At 38.7% G+C, this 16,114-nt stretch overlaps 1 protein-coding gene across 2 annotated transcripts; it reads left to right on the top strand.

Moving 5' to 3' along the window:
• Positions 1-6,211: 6,211 nt before the first annotated feature.
• Positions 6,212-14,295, top strand: LOC147631008 (dehydrogenase/reductase SDR family member FEY-like). Of its 2 annotated transcripts, none has more exons than XM_086809014.1 (9): positions 6,212-6,313; positions 6,979-7,178; positions 7,265-7,376; positions 11,042-11,159; positions 11,316-11,452; positions 12,980-13,081; positions 13,195-13,287; positions 13,491-13,563; positions 14,023-14,295. In XM_086809014.1, the coding sequence occupies exons 2-9, from the start codon at positions 6,997-6,999 to the stop codon at positions 14,268-14,270; spliced, it is 1,065 nt and encodes a 354-aa protein (XP_086665140.1). In that variant the 5' UTR covers positions 6,212-6,313; positions 6,979-6,996; the 3' UTR covers positions 14,271-14,295. The 2 variants fall into 2 exon arrangements, with proteins under 2 accessions (XP_086665140.1, XP_086665141.1); XM_086809015.1 differs by lacking the exon at positions 6,212-6,313 and adding an exon at positions 6,591-6,721.
• Positions 14,296-16,114: the final 1,819 nt, after the last annotated feature.

Genomic DNA, 16,114 nt, shown 5'->3' with positions numbered 1-16,114 from the left:
AAGTCTATTCTCAGTGTCGGTCATTTTCTAGGATCGAAAATTAAATATATTGTTGTTTTTAACAATTAGTTTAGATCAAGTTTGCATTAAAGGTTTCACTCTAGTAAAATGTTCTCTAGTGCTTCTAAAGAGCAGGTTTGAAACTGATTCCAGACACATCTATTCTACTCAAGCTACAAAAATAAGTCTTTTTTGTGTGAGTTTTATTTTTGGTTTTTTTAAAATTTTTATTTTTGGGCTGGGCTCACATCTCTAGGTTCATGCCTCTAGACTCAAGTCTAAGCTCAAGTGTGTTCACTTACATATATTGAATTACGCCTCAAGTCTAAGCTCACGTGTGTTCACTTACATATATTGAATTACGCCTCTAGACTCACATCTGTAGACTTATGTGTGTTGACTCATGTATGTTAACTCATGCCTATTAACTTACAATTCCAAACTCACATGTGTTGACTCACATTTGTAGGCTCACGTTTTTCCTATGAACTAGGCTCACATTTTAAAAATAAAAATAAAAAAGGCCTACCAGCACCAACTTTAATAAAAGAGGCACATGATAGGGTTGGTATGTAATTACACCTCTTTTGTGAACTAGGGTCATGATTTATATATATATGAAATAGGTCTACTTGGGCACTGACTTTAATCAAATAGAGGCTATGTAGGGATTAGTGTGTAATTAATAGGTAATAATTATACTTTAATGTCCCAATAATTATAAAGGATAAGAATTTTCCTTAGAAATTGTAGCTTGTATAGACTGCATAATAGGAAAATCCTCAAAAGACATGAGTAGGTATGTCCTTACAAGTCTTCAAAGTAGTACTAATTTGTGGGTATAGTATTAGGTATACTTACCTCTGGACTCACGTTGCTTGACTCATGTATGTTGATTCACGCCTCACGTTGGTATAGTATTAGGTATACTTACCTCTAGACTCACATATGTTGACTCACGTTGGTTGACTCATGTATGTTGACTCATTGCTCACGTGTGTTAACTTGAGCTCATGTCACGGCTCACGGCTCACGTCTCCAGGCTCACGTGTGTTGACTCTCATTTTTGGCTCATGTCTCCAAGCTCTCATGTTGAACTACACATACACTCACACAAGGCTATATATGATCATACTTATATCTTTTAGACCCTTCTTAAAGAAAAAGCCCTCCTCAAATCTAAAAGATAAATCTTCAAGGCCCTTCTAAAAGATAAAAGTAAATTTCTAAGCTTTCAAGCTAGCCTAGATGCCAATGGAGCTTCACATTATTATCGTAGTGATCTTGATCCATAAGAAAAACTTGCCTTGAGCTAATAGTCACACCAAGCTTGGGAGTTTAGATGGCCACACAATTAAGTAGCCCATAAGGAGAATTACCAAAATAAGTCAAGTTATAGTAAAACTACCTGACAACCAAAATGAACTAAGGTACATAAGCCAACCCCACCAACCACCCACGTAATCCATTCACAAAAATAAGATCCATTCTATAATGAGATTGAAAACCCATTAACATAATGAAATTGGTGAGTCATCAACCTTAGCCCTATGATTGGCTAGCTACAAAACATTTGAGTTCTGAATAGGTTGGTTCATAAGTGATCTTAATATACGCACACACAAAGATACAATCCACCTATTAAAAAGCCCCAAATAGCATAATCAACTAGAAAATCTAGATTTTTTGTTTATAGAATAAAACCCCTCCTCTACATTTTGACAGGTCCTCACAAATTAACATATATGTAAAATACATAAATAAACATATATGAAAAACACTTATTAGTTAATATGTAAGTGAAGAAAGGCTAAGATTCACAGGGCCCTTCTCAAATATAAAAGTAAATTTCTAAGCTTTCAAGCTAGCCTAGATGCCAATGGAGCTTCACATTATTATCGTAGTAGTGATCTTGATCCATAAGAAAAACTTACCTTGAGCTAATAGTCACACCAAGCTTGGGAGTTTAGATGGCCACACAATTAAGTAGCCCATAAGGAGAATTACCAAAATGAGTCAAGTTATAGTAAAACTACCTGTTGACAACCAAATTGAACTAAGGTACATAAGCCAACCCCACCAATCATCCACGTAATCCATTCACAAAAATAAGATCCATTCCATAATGAGATTGAAAACCCACTAACATTATGATTGGCTAGCCAGAAAACATTTGAGTTCTGAATAGGTTGGTTCATAAGAGATTTTAATATACCCACACACAAATATACAATCCACCTATTAAAAAGCCTCAAATAGCATAATCAACTAGAAAATCTAGATTTTTTGTTTATAGAATAAAAACCCTCCTCTACATTTTGACGGGTCCTCACAAATTAACATATATGTAAAATACATAAATAAACATATATGAAAAACACTTATCGGTTAATATGTAAGTGAAGAAAGGCTAAGATTCACAAAAAGTTGAGTTTTTCAACACCAATTCATACATAATTATGGAGGAACTTGGAAATATTTTTACTTTAGAATACTCATTCCATTATCATCCTTGAAACGTGACTTTAGTATCTTTGATTAACAAAACATGATAGGTGAATTTAGTGTCTTTGATTAAGAAAACAAGATATAGTGTAATTTTGTATCTTTGAATAAGAAAACAAGATATGTGAATTTAGTATCTTTGATTAAGAAACCAAGATATGTGAACTTAGTATCTTTGATTAATAAAACAAGATATGTGAACTTAGTATCTTTGATTAAGAAAACAAGATATAGTTAAGTTTTTCAACACCAATTCATAAATCATTATGAATTGTTGATTAAGAAAACAAGATATAGTTGAGTTTTTCAACCTCAATTCATAAATCATTATGAAGGAACTTGGAAATATATATACTTTAGAATACTCATTCATTTGTCATCCTTGATATGAGAATTTAGTATCTTTGATTAAGAAAACAAGATACAGTAAGATATGATGATCACATGGACTAGTGGTGGTTATGATTGTTGTCGATTTGTGCTAATGGAAAACTAGAAATATCATGCTCTTTTGATTACCAACTTTCTTGGACGCTTAATAAACATTTATGTTGCGTATGAATTACTTTATATAACCATATCCATTTATGTTCAGTATACGTTACTTAATAATCAATTTCTTCAAGAGACAAAATCCTAAGATTTTTTAAATAAAAAATTACAATAAACATGAGAAGGTTCAGAGAATTATTTTAAGCACCTTATATTATGATACTTGGGTGGTTTCCCAAATTAAGAAATTTTAGTTATAATATAATATAAGTGGGTGCATCCATGCTAATGTCATATGTTTCGATTTCTATTATTTTAATTTCAAGCATACACCATGCCACACGACTTGAAAATTACCTTACATAATGATGCTCGAGTGGTTTCCCAAATTAATAAATTTTAGTTATAATATAGTATAAGTGGGTGCATCTATGCCAATGTAATATGCTTGAATTTCTATTATTTTACTTTCATACATACACCATGCCACATAACTTGAAAATTACCACAAAAATTTGGTGTGAGGTTGTTAGTGAGACATATAAATACCCTTTTTTTAATGCATATATTTTCCACAAAGATAAGAAAGTCACGTCTTATTTAAAAGGTTTCCATATTTTAAGGATTTTATGTTTCCAAAAACTATGTGCATTCCATCATGTTATGATTTGTGCTACTCATTATTAAAGTCGAAGCTTTTGAGCTTATGTTCATCAAGCCATAACACATGGAAATTACTATAAAGTAGCTCGTGTCTTTAACAATACACATCGAAGGTTATATGGACAAATTTTGGTTCTTGAAAAAGATGCTTATTTGGATTCTTGATGCCATGTCAAAGAGCTAATAGCAGTAATGACTTTTGTTTTTGAAAATTTAGAAGTCAAAAGTGTAGAAAAGAAACTTTGATTGGTGATCTTCTTCACCAAAAAAAATATGATTCATAGTAAAAGATTTTGTCTATTTCATCAAACTTTTTGTGGTACGAACGACACTCACCTTTAAACACACTGTTTTTTATTTTGGTGATTACCAAAAGGTTGAAAATGACAATTAAAGGATTTAGAAGGCCAACAATGGATACCAAAATGATATCCTATAAAAGATGCATAAGATTATTTACATTAAGTTATGTGAAAATTTTCATACACAATGGGTAACATTGATGGAAAAGAAAGGAATTGACAATTTTGATTTAAAAAAGAGTAGTTTGATTGGATACACATTATAAAAAGGGATTAGGTATAACTTGAAACCGATTTAGTAAAAGTACCCCCTTAGATGAAGGTGCAATATAAATGTATTGAAATTGCATGCCCCCCACGCGAGCACCCAAAAAAAGAAGGAAAAGTTTGTGGGTTTTCTCTCATAAAGCTAGGAGGGTTGTGTGTGTGTGTGTGTGTGTGTGTGTGTGTGTGTGAGAGAGAGAGAGAGAGAGAGAGAGAGAGAGAGAGAGAGAGAGAGTTCCTACAAGTTATTTGTCTTTCATGAAGCCAACTGCACTAAAGTTCTTCTTGATTCCCCATCATTTAAAAAAATTAGTCTCTTGATCTTAAAAGTTTGTGCATGTGGAATCAATCCCAAGAAAATTATGGTGCTTACACCAATGGAGTTATTTTGGAATATGATCCATCAATATGTGTTGGGATGTGGTAAGCATGAAAAACTATCACATACTATAAAAAAAGTGGGACAATCCGTTATTTTTTGTCGGCTGAGAAGGTGAGAAATTGGACTAATCACATCTTGTTCCAAGATGGAGAGTGTAAGCTAGAGAATTGAACAAAGCACGAGGTTTGCAAGCAATGATGGGACATGGAGAAAGGGAGTAAACACATTTTCTAAGTTGGAAGTTCTTGGATGCATGGAGGTAGAGGCAAAGCACCACATGCAAGGTGCATTGATTGGGCATCCAAAGAGCTGGCATAAAGTGTTGCTTTCATGGTGAGCTTCATGATGTGAACTAATGACATTGAATAAAATAAATGTGACCATTTTTTTGAAGATAAAATAATATATTAGGAGGTTGAAGTTTCAAAATCTTCTGGTTAAGGTACCTAGTAGCTTATGTAACTCAATTGCACAACACATTTAGGCTTGGTTGGTACTCCAACAAGAAGAGGGTGAGAGAAGTGAAGAGGAGAGCTTCAATACCTTTTTCAACATTATTATGACCTCACTAACCTACTTATTTAGCATATATACTCAAGGTGGGTTTGAAAAGGTATCTTTTGGAAGCTCCTTAAACTATTTTAAGTGTTAAGCTATGGAGTGAAAGACACTTAGTATTTGTTGGATCTTTCTTACCATGTACCTATTTCATATAATTAAAATTGCACGATACCTATTTCTTAGCATGTATGATACCTATTTCATATAATTAAAACTGCACGATACTGATCATGACTGTTCTAGAAAAAGGGATTTGTAACTTGTCATCATTTCTATTAAAAATCTCTACTTGATTTTTTGAGTTATTCAAAAAGATTAATATCGTGAAAAGCTCAGCTCTTTATGTAGATTTACATTGGATGAATTTCTATGCTAGTAGCTTTTCGTGAACATTACTCGTCTTTAATATAAATACATATTTTTGAAGCTTTAAGGAGTGAGAGGGGCATGGAGGTACGATAGATGCTACAAAGTGAGGGTATTTTGGCTAGGGAAACTGGGGTTGTCAAAGTCTCAAGGATGGCAAAATGATAGTCACCCCCTTGATAGCAGTTGTTGCGAACAAATGAATATATTTGCTAGAGGGGAAAGCGTATGCACGCAGCAGATGCACATACACACGTACATGTACACAGTAGCATGCGCAAGTACGTGAGTGCACAAACACTTACACTTACTTTCAGGATAAAGACACATATTTCCAATGTCCAATGTCCAACTAGTATTATGCAAGCTAGATGGTCATCCAGCTTGAATAAAACTAAAAAAAAGGGGAAATTTCAATGCAACTTGTTGAGTTCCATGGAGGCTAAGAAGGATTGTTTATGGTGTATGCAGGAGGATATACATACATACATACACATATATATACATACATACACACACATATATATGTGTGTGTGTGTGTGTGAGAGATGATGGGGAACCATTTGAAATGATATTTATTGATAAATTAATGGTGGTTACATATCACTTTACATCATGACAATAAAATGAAATAAAAATTTAAACATGGAGCAATAAGAGTTGATGAACTCGTCGAAAGGAAGAAGAAGACCTGCGCGCGTGTCTGGAGAGCTCCTTGCTTTCCTGTGCAAGAAAATCTGCAAGCAAAGCGCCATAGCCAGGAGCTCTTTCTGTAGAGGTGAGATTTCTCTACCTTCCTTTGCCTTTCGCCATTGCCCGAAAGCTTTAGTTCCTTGCTTTTCATCATCGCCATAGCCAGAAAGGATTCCATAGCTGAATAGCTTTGCTTTCCTGTCCCCACAGCCACAAGGCTTCGCTTTTTTTTCTGATTTTTATCAGGGCCATAGCTAGAAAGCTTAGCTTCTGCCCTTTCCCCCCCCTCTCCATAGCCAATTCACGAATATAATAGTGTCTCGGATTACAACGCTGTTTGCCTTTCGCCATAGCCAGAAAGCTTTTCTCTGTGCACAAACCTTGCATTTATAGGGTTTCGGTAGGTTGTAGGAGTGATTCTGCAAAGCCATGCAAGCAAAGAAAAGATTTATGTGCTTTTTTTCCAGGTTTCTCCATTGAACAAAAGCATGAGGTAGGGTTTTAACAGAACCATCTCTCAGATATCAATGTGTATCACCATATCCGAGCTTGATTTTGTAATAAAGACGTAATATTAATGGTTTTAATCCTAAGAATGTCTCATTTTAGGTGAACAGATTTTGTAACCCTTAAACGGATACATTATCCGTAATAATTTTGTCTTTAAAACTTGGTGAAACTGCACATCTCTGCATGACATTCAAATCAGACTTGGAAGAATTATTGAATGGATAGACGTTGGTGGTGCAGATTGAAAAAAAACGCCAAATGAAGAGTGTTGGTTTGGGTTGGGCAGAATGGGTGGCTGCTTTGATTCATGTCACTAGTGAAATCTTGTTTCAGAAAATCTACACTCGCCATCTACCCAAACGCCTGGCCTTGCCAAAGCTTACCGGTCTTACATGTGTAGTAACCGGTGCCACTAGCGGCATCGGCCTTGAAACTGCAAAGTAAGCATTTCCTGCCTTGTATTGGTCTTTCTTGTCATTTTGATTGTCAATGCATGCTTAGTAGTTTCTGTGTGGAATGATGGCAGACAACTTGCAGAGGCAGGAGCACATGTGATTCTTGCTTGCAGGAATACTGTTGCTGCAGAGGCCTTGATTCAAGAATGGCTCAAACAGACTGATATATTGTTAGATATTGAGGTAGCAATTGTCGATAATCTTGACATAAAATCAATGCTATCACCCTTGATTGTTCATTACATTTGCTTCAGAATGTTAAGAATATGACTCAGGCATGAATGGCACAGCCTTGCTGTGCCATACCTTAATCGTCACAGTTGTGTGGTGAAAGAGGAGCAATCTCAGCCGTATAATCGAGCACTCTCCTTTTTCAAAATATTCAGAGCTTTTCTTCCCATCACCATCACGTTCAAATTCTGCATCAACTGATTTTTAAAATCCTGATGTACCAGCCTATCAACATCGTTCTTCTTTCATTTGCTTGTCAATATCATCCCTAGAATGGGACTCCTTCCCATGTTTGTGAAGGATTTGAGAATTGCCGAGGGGAAGCCATTACATATGGGAATCCATGACAGAATGGCTTCCCCTTGGCCATTCCCAGCCATCATGGGCTCTGGCAGTGGGGGCTACAGCTGAAAAGAAATACAGAAGATGGGCTAGAGCATCATGGGCTCTGGGAGTGGGGGCTACAGCTGAAAAGAAATACAGAGGATGGGCTAGAGCTAGCAACAGTGATGGGTTAATGGGATACAAATGATGAAAGAAAAGAGAGAGCTTGCGATGTTCTGCCATATCAAACCTTAGGGGGATGAATAATAGTTCAAAAGGAAATGGCCATTTCCTAGCCAGAAAAGCAGAAACACCGTCATTTCTCTCAACTTGCTGTTTCCGTTTCCCATTTCCTTCTCTCAATCCGCAAAAATTTTCCTTGTAAGTTTTGTTTTCTCAAAGTTACTTACCACCTCCTCCAAGTTATGATCTACCCCATGTTTCTTTTCTATTTCTCTCAACTTTTTCCCTCAATTTAATTTTACAATTTTACGTTTCATGTATACTATGTATTGTTAGAGACTTGCCGTTTCCTTCCTAGTCTCAGATTGTTTCCATTGCATGGACATCAGCCTTTTCCATTTCCTTTTCCTTTTCAGGCAACTATCGAATCAATTCTGTAGTGCTGAGTTGGGAGTAACTTTCCATAGAATAGGTTTGAGATCCCATTTCCCACGACTCATGACCATGACAGCTGGGAATGGCTATGGTTGGCCGTTTCTCCAAAGAAGATGACTCACCCCTTCCTGGGGCTCGTGATTTTTTGGACGGAAATGGCCTCCCAGCAGCAATTTCCCGATCCTTGAAGCCATGCAGGAATATGTTGAGTTGTTGTTTGGAAGAAGTTACATGCATTATTGTGGGGAAGTATGACTTGGTTTAAAAAGAAAGCCTCTACTTGTCTTCTAAGAATTTCCATTAACCACAGTTTAATTCTACCCTCAGCGTAGTTTTAATTAAGCCAATCACTATCGTCCCCCCTTCAGAGGCTTCCCGACCTGAACGAGAAAGAGCTGTACCAACAGATGACTTTTAAACAAGAGTTATCGCTTGTGCTAAAGATAATCATAATTTGCATCAGAGCTTTCCTATAGTTCAATCAAGAGCCCAAGTAAAATGTCAAGAGGCTCTGGTGGATGCAATTTCAATCATGCAGAGAGTTTAGGCACAGAGTTGTTTAGCAAATGAGAGAGATTCATCCACATAGCAGTACAAGCACTGAACTCTAACAATGAGTGAGTCCTAGTAGACTTGCATCTGATGGGTGGGGCTGATGCATGTGACCAAGTAGTGTCTAGGCTTGGTTGAATCATGCTTTAACCTGCACAACACTATCCACTCACTTCCTTGGTATTCACCAGATATGGATGCTCCTCCTCTTGCACCACGGTAGGTGGTGGTCCAATACTCGTTGCTCCCCCTAACCCTCAAAGTAGGGGTTGAAGCTCTAAGAGTGGCAAAGATTCCGATTGATTGACATGATCTCAACTTGGAAAAAAAGGTGTGACTTTCACTAACATAGTCAAATGCTTATGATATCTGCATTTAAGTTCCTCTAAGGCTCCTACCTCCCTCTGCTAATTTGCATTGAATTATGCTTAATGCTTGTGGAGCAAATTCAAGTGCAATTAAGGAGCATGCACAGATGGTTTTTGAGAAAAAAAAAACTTTTGTCATAAATGGCATAACATGAAATTATGACCTCCTAACTGTGAGTCCTAAATGTATGGATTCTTCATGCCATCAAAATTGCCCTCTTAGATTACTAAGCTGAGAGACAGTCCCAACCGGTGGAGTGCATCTGCCACGACATTTTCTTTACCCACCACATGCTTGATCATGCCGCTGAATTGTTGCATTTCTGACTCCATCTGACTTGGCTTCTATCCAATGTTGGCGGGGCATAGAGTCTGACCCCTTCCTGCTGGTCTTCAATTTGTTGATGATGATGATGAGGCGATAAACATACAACTAGTCTATCTTTTTGAATGAGTCTCTTTAGTTTCTTTATCTTTTCCATGGCTTAATATCACATGGAAGCCTTGTACTACATTTGGTCTCAAAGACTCTTTGGGTATTTTGAAAACGATAATATACCTAACTCTTTTTTTTTTTTTTTTCTAATAGAAGATGTATCACCAAAATTACTGTACAAATGGCCACAAGGCTGCCATGTGATGTACTAGCTTTCCCTCACTAATTACTCTGAACCATAGGTGTAGCTTTGAGTACCCTCATCCAATATATAGCCACATGAATATACTTGACTCTCTCTCTCTCTCTCTCTCTCTCTCTCTCTAATATGCACACGCACGTGCGCGCATGCACACACACACACACATATGTGTGTGTGTGATGTCCCCTATACGTGAAATATACTTGTCAAGATATTGCAGCAGAGATTTGCCCTGCCAGACGCTAAGAATGAGTATAAGTGTAATGATCAAAAGGATGAAATGATGCACACCCTTATGCAAACGAGAGAGAGCAAGAGAGTGTAACCCTTGTGCATGGCTTCGATTACTGAACTTTCGCTAAAGCTCTAGCTTTGGCTCGGGAGTTGGAGCAGATTGTGTACTACGATGAGGAGCAAAAAGCCTCTTCATCTCATTAGAACAAAAGGAACTATTCATAGAAGAAGAAAGAGAAGACCACCCCAACAAGCAAAGAGAACTGGATTTCTAACCAAGGAGGAAATGGATTTTCATTTCAGGGAGATGAGGTGCTTCCAATGCCATGAGGTGGGCACTCCAAGCAGAATTTTCTATGGTTACATGATTTCCAACAGACACAACACATCAGCTCATCATTGTGAACATGTGGATACATGTGCAAATATATTTCTGTATCAGTACAAAGGGGAGAGAGAGAGAGAGAGAGAGAGAGAGAGATTTTATTAACATGTACAAAGACCCAAAGGGTCAATGAGACCAAGAAAGACGTTACATATGATCCATGAATAGATAGGATGTTTAGACAACATCAAAAATAAAAACTAATTACCAAAAAAAAAAGTACTACATAGACCCTTTGTATACCATGGAGTAGGTAGAGAACATTATGTGTTAGAACTCATCATGTGTCGTCCTTCTCATGGACAGAGTACAAGGCTGCGATATCTACCTCCTGTGGTGATGCCCCTTGGTGGTGCCCACTGCCTAGGAATGTCCTGAATCTGCAGGTGGTCTGGATCTGAGGATGCAAGCCTCTGTTGAGCGAGAGAGAGAGAGAGAGAGTATTTTTACTATTGTGATGCTGCTTACAACAGATTTATACGACTTTGGAATTTTCAGGTTATGGAATTAAATTTGCTTTCCCTTTCTTCAGTGAGGTCTTTTGCCACAGCTTGGGAGGCACGCAAATCTCCTCTTCATGTCCTTATCAACAATGCTGGCATATTTTCCATGCTAGGTGAGAGATTGACTAGATGTCCTTTTGTGTAGCTCTGTTTATCTGAATAAATTACCTCTGCAAAATTGTCGGTACTTTTTTCCATGTATATTTTTAAAAACAAGTTTAAGCAAAATAATTGGTATGAAAAAAAACTAATAATGTGAGACTCTCCAGCACCACAGAAATTTTCAGAGGATGGCTATGAGGAACACATACAAGTCAATCATCTTGCTCCTGCCCTTTTAACATTATTGCTTCTTCCATCTTTGCTCCGTTGTGCCTCCGCTCGCATTGTAAATGTAAACTCAGATGTGAGTCCTCTTGCCCTAATACTGTTGCTGCCTCATTTTCTTCCTTTTGGTCTTGTGTTGTACATTTTGAATTACAGAAGATGACAGAGAATTGAAAGACACTGAGGGGTCAGCGTACATAATAGATTGCAACAGTGAACACACTTAGATTGCATGATGCAATCCTCAGTATCATGGGTAAAAAAAAAGTGAGGAGACTCTCTAGCTGCCTGAGAGTCTCTCTGGCTCTCAACAGACTTGTCAGTTAGCTTGTCGGAAGCATTTTATCTTGTAATGATTATTTGACACTGAACGTCTGTTTGACCAACCATGCATCTTCAATTCTATATTCTGCACCTCTAAATTTGTGTAGCAAACACAACCTGACAATCTATTAACTATGGTAGGTTTTACTGGTAAATCTGAAAATTTAACATAAGTTGGCCTGGAGTTGAAGAGAGCCTGGCCCGAATCACACAGAGAGAACGGTGAGGTAAAAGGTTTGCTAGCGTTGTACTTCATTCTCAAATGAGGAAAAGCAAATACTCCACCAGGGGGGAGGTCCTGGCCATTGGGACAGAGTGCAGTGTGGATGATTGTGAATTCTTCAAATAAATTGTTGTCATGAATAATTTAGAGCAACAAATAATTATTAACAGATAAAATTCCTTGTGACAGCAAAGCATGTCTAGAGAAACCATAACCATACGCCAAGATGTGCAGATAATTAGCTGCTGCTTAATGTCCTAGAGGACAACAATGTAGCTTCAGATACTCAAAGCTTAGATCCCCCCTGCCTGACCCCTTTGTTTTCTTTCCATCAAATGTAGAGAGAGTTTCTACATAAGGAAGTAGGAGCCAACAGTGTGTTCTTGATTCCATCTAGACCTAGAGGCGGGGAGTGAGCTGCCAAATCCCAGTGATTGCCAAGTGTAGTATGGGGCACACATCCAGGGCAAGGTGGTCTATGGTCTAGAGGTTTCATACTGACGTGATTCGCCTTAACGATTCTGGTCTCTATTGAGCCTTGCTCAATTGCTTAATTGTTTCGTCAATTTGACTTATTCCTTGACTTATTCCTTACAAGATTCGTATCGACCCTTATGGCAAGGTGGTGTATTGTCTTGAGGCTTCATACTGCTGTGATTTGCCTTACAATTTGTTTACTATCGATCCTTTCTCGGTTGCTCAATTGTTTCCTCAATTCTCTTGTCGGCTAATTCCTTAGAAGATTTGTATATGATTGGATTTTTATACAAAATTGCCACCTAATAGTAGCTAAAAGCTTTCCAAAAAATAAGCTATTTTTGCACAATGTTTGTCTATTTTTTAGGGATTTCTTTCTGGATGAAATACAAGCCTTGCTTGTTTTGGTTTGGAAGGTCATGTTTTGTCCTTCCATAGAGGTCAATCATTCTAACTATGTAAACCCACCACCCCCATCATCCCCACTCCCCCCCCCCCTCCCCCCCCCCCGCCCTTTCCGTTCCCCTTCCCCAAGAAAAAACCACCACCAAACTAAACTCTTCTTTTTTTGAAGAAAATCAGATGGAATGCTTTGGAGCAGTGGATCCTGATGATCTAAACCTTACTGCTGGAAAGAGAAAATATAGCAATGCTGTTGCATACTCAGGAAGCAAGCTTGCTCAGGTTGACGGTTTACTTGGTTGCTGCATTTTGACAGTCATCACTAAAATTGCTGAATAATAGCAGCTGCCTATTTTGTTGGCATGAAAGCCTTTACTGTTTTATCTTCTCAACAGATTTATTTCAACAGTATTCTTGAGAGTCGACTTCCCATACAATTTGGTGTGCATGCAATGTGCGTAAATCCCGGCGTAGTGGCAACGAATGTGGTATGTTATGCATTTATTGCATGTGGTATGTACCATCATATCTGTCATCACACGCAGTCAAACAAGCACGTCCATTACACGCATCTGAATCGGTTTCAGCTTGCACACCTCTGTATATGTCAAGAGAGCTGATTGCATTCTCTGATGTGCATGCCTGCTTACAAAAATTTCTTTATGCTTAAATCTCTCAATGTGAAATGCAGACTCGAACTTTGCCAACGCTCTTACAAACCAGTCATCATCACAGTACCATCTTCTTTTTCAGTCCTCTTGAAGGTATCTGTTCTTTATGTGTTGATGTGAACCATTTGCAATATGGTTTTGGTGGGTTTATGAACAACACCCCACCCCAAACACAAAAAAACCACCGTATCTGAACACCAAGCATCAATGTAAAGGGAGGCCAAGTAGGCAGTGTTTGGCATCTCACTGTGTTCAGTGCCTGGCAGCATGTGTGCAGTGTCTCACCTCTTTGACTTGTTAATTGTAGCATGCAGCATCATAGGAGCATTGATTTCAGATCCTTATTCTGAACAACTTACTCAGTAGAATATTATGTAATCTTATGGCGCCGGGGACAACCCTTGTTTTGCAAGGAATTGAAGTGCAGGGCCGTGCAACCTAGGCATGCTTGTATTCTTGCGTTTAACTGATGTTGATCCTATACATATGTAGGTTTGTGGTCCTAGATGAATGCAAATGTAATGTGTGTACCTTTTCTTTGCTGGGGTGCAGGAGCCAGAAGCGTGTTATTTTGTGCTACAGCTGATCAAGCATTAGAACATGCCAAGGGGCTGAGGTCTAAGAACTGGCCTGTCTGCCCTCTTTTCTCATCAGACTGCAAGCCTAGGCTTAAAGCCAAGAGGGCTAAAGAAACAAGCAAGGCTTTGAGGGTATGGGAAAGGACTTTAGAACTCATTGGAATTCCTAATGACTTTTTGGAGAAATTATTGGGCTGTGGAGACTTTCATGACAACAACTAATCTTATCAATCACTCATTCTGGCAATCTTTCAAACAAGTGAAAAAGCTGATACTCTACACCAAGTGAGTTCACATAATGCCGAGAACTTCCACTATTGTCATGAAAGAATTCATAGATTGTAGATTAGTTTCAGGGTTTACGGTAATACTTCGAAGTCAAAAGCAGGGAAGAAACCAGTTTGGGATCGTTGATAGATTTAAGGCTCGAAATAATAATCTATATAATAGAGCAATGTTGTCACTAAATTTAATACATTTCAATGTGTCATACCTTGTAATTTAATACCAAACGAAGGATCAAAGTGCATATACACGTTATTCATGTTCCTCTTCTCCAACTCCTGTCCATTCTCATCCTGGTAGTGTCACCATCTCTCATATGGTGCCTTAGCCTTCCCTCAGCGCATACAAATAACCCTCGCCCTGTTTGGCGTGGTGCCCTGCACACCACCCCTTTTTGAAAAGGTCCCCGGGTGAAGAAGCCGACTAAAAGGCAACACGATGATGTGGGGCTAGAGGAGCTGTTGAAAGTGAAGCTTAAGCTGCTATGCAACCGGTTCTACCACTTCAATCTTTTCATCAACCTCCCCACAGCCTCTAACATCAACCCCAATTCGCAAGCACCTTCACCCACACCCCCCTCGTCCCCTCCTGCGACAAAGATCACAAGACCCTCTTCTCCGTCGGAATAGGGGATATCGTCACAGACTTGAGGCTCCCCCTTCCAATCCCAGCTTTTGGTCACCTTTGTTCCCACTGGCCACTTAAAAATGCACCTCTTAATGTACTTCAATATTAGCAGTCACTAGATCACCTTGCATAACATGTAATGGATTTTTCTGAAGAATCATCAACAAATGAATACCGTTCAACCAGGCTTCCAATATCCTGATTTCGATTATTCAAATGCACGTTGCAATTCAGTTCAACCAGGCTTTCAATATTTTTCTCTGAACTATGCGCTCTTTCGATGACATAATTTTTCCAATAAGAGAAGAATGTCCCTCAGCCATGCAGACAGAGGCCGAGATAGCCTGTTCAAAGATACCCAAGGGAGAGAGAACCTTGCCTGCTTAGGGTTTAGAGAGACCAAAATACCCTCCTAATCGAGACTCGCTTGTAGTCGAGACAAAGATCGCTAAGAAAGAGAAAGAGACGCAGCCTTGTAATCGAGAGAGAGGGAGATTTTGACACACGAGAAAGAGAGACTGCTGCTCGTACAAGACAGGGACAGAAGGTGATATCCTGTTCAGAGCCGCTGCGTGTATTCCTCTGCACCTGTGGCCGCCGTGCGAGAGAGAGAGAGAGAGAGAGAGAGTTCTCGTCAACGTTTGACAACAGAGAAGGGAGAAAATCAATGTCAACATGGAAGAGCAAAAGTTCTTCCTGCACAGAGCAGAGTAGATGGAGAGAGCGCAGATTTTGGGAAATCCTATTGTATTAATTATCAGCAATCATTTTAATCCGATATCCTAAGGTTTTCTTAGGTTTATACCTCCTTTTCCTTTCCAAAAACTCCTCCCAAAGTGGCCTTATCCTCCCCTCGTCCTCCCACAGGCGGGAGAGAGAGGAGACAGAAAAAGAGTGAGGAGATGAACACTCTTAGCCTGCACACGTCTCCCACCCGTGGACTCCGTTCGGCAAAAGAGTGACTGATTGGACCTTGTCGGACGGAGTGGCATCTTGCACATGATCTCCAAAAAGTCCGATTGGTGACAAAGAACTTGTTGGATGTCACCGGCCGGACGTCGTTGGATGGATCTCGCACAAACAAAGTAATCGAGCATGAGGGGAATTGAACCCCTAAGAACAGTTTTGCTAATGCAAGGTCAGCATAGGATCAC

The sequence above is a fragment of the Cibotium barometz genome, chromosome 15 (assembly GCF_041138505.1).
Source record: "Cibotium barometz isolate CiBa-2024 chromosome 15, ASM4113850v1, whole genome shotgun sequence".
NCBI lineage: Eukaryota > Viridiplantae > Streptophyta > Polypodiopsida > Cyatheales > Cibotiaceae > Cibotium > Cibotium barometz.
Note: the sequence above shows the minus strand (reverse complement) of the source record. Positions and strands in the feature narration are given on the sequence as shown.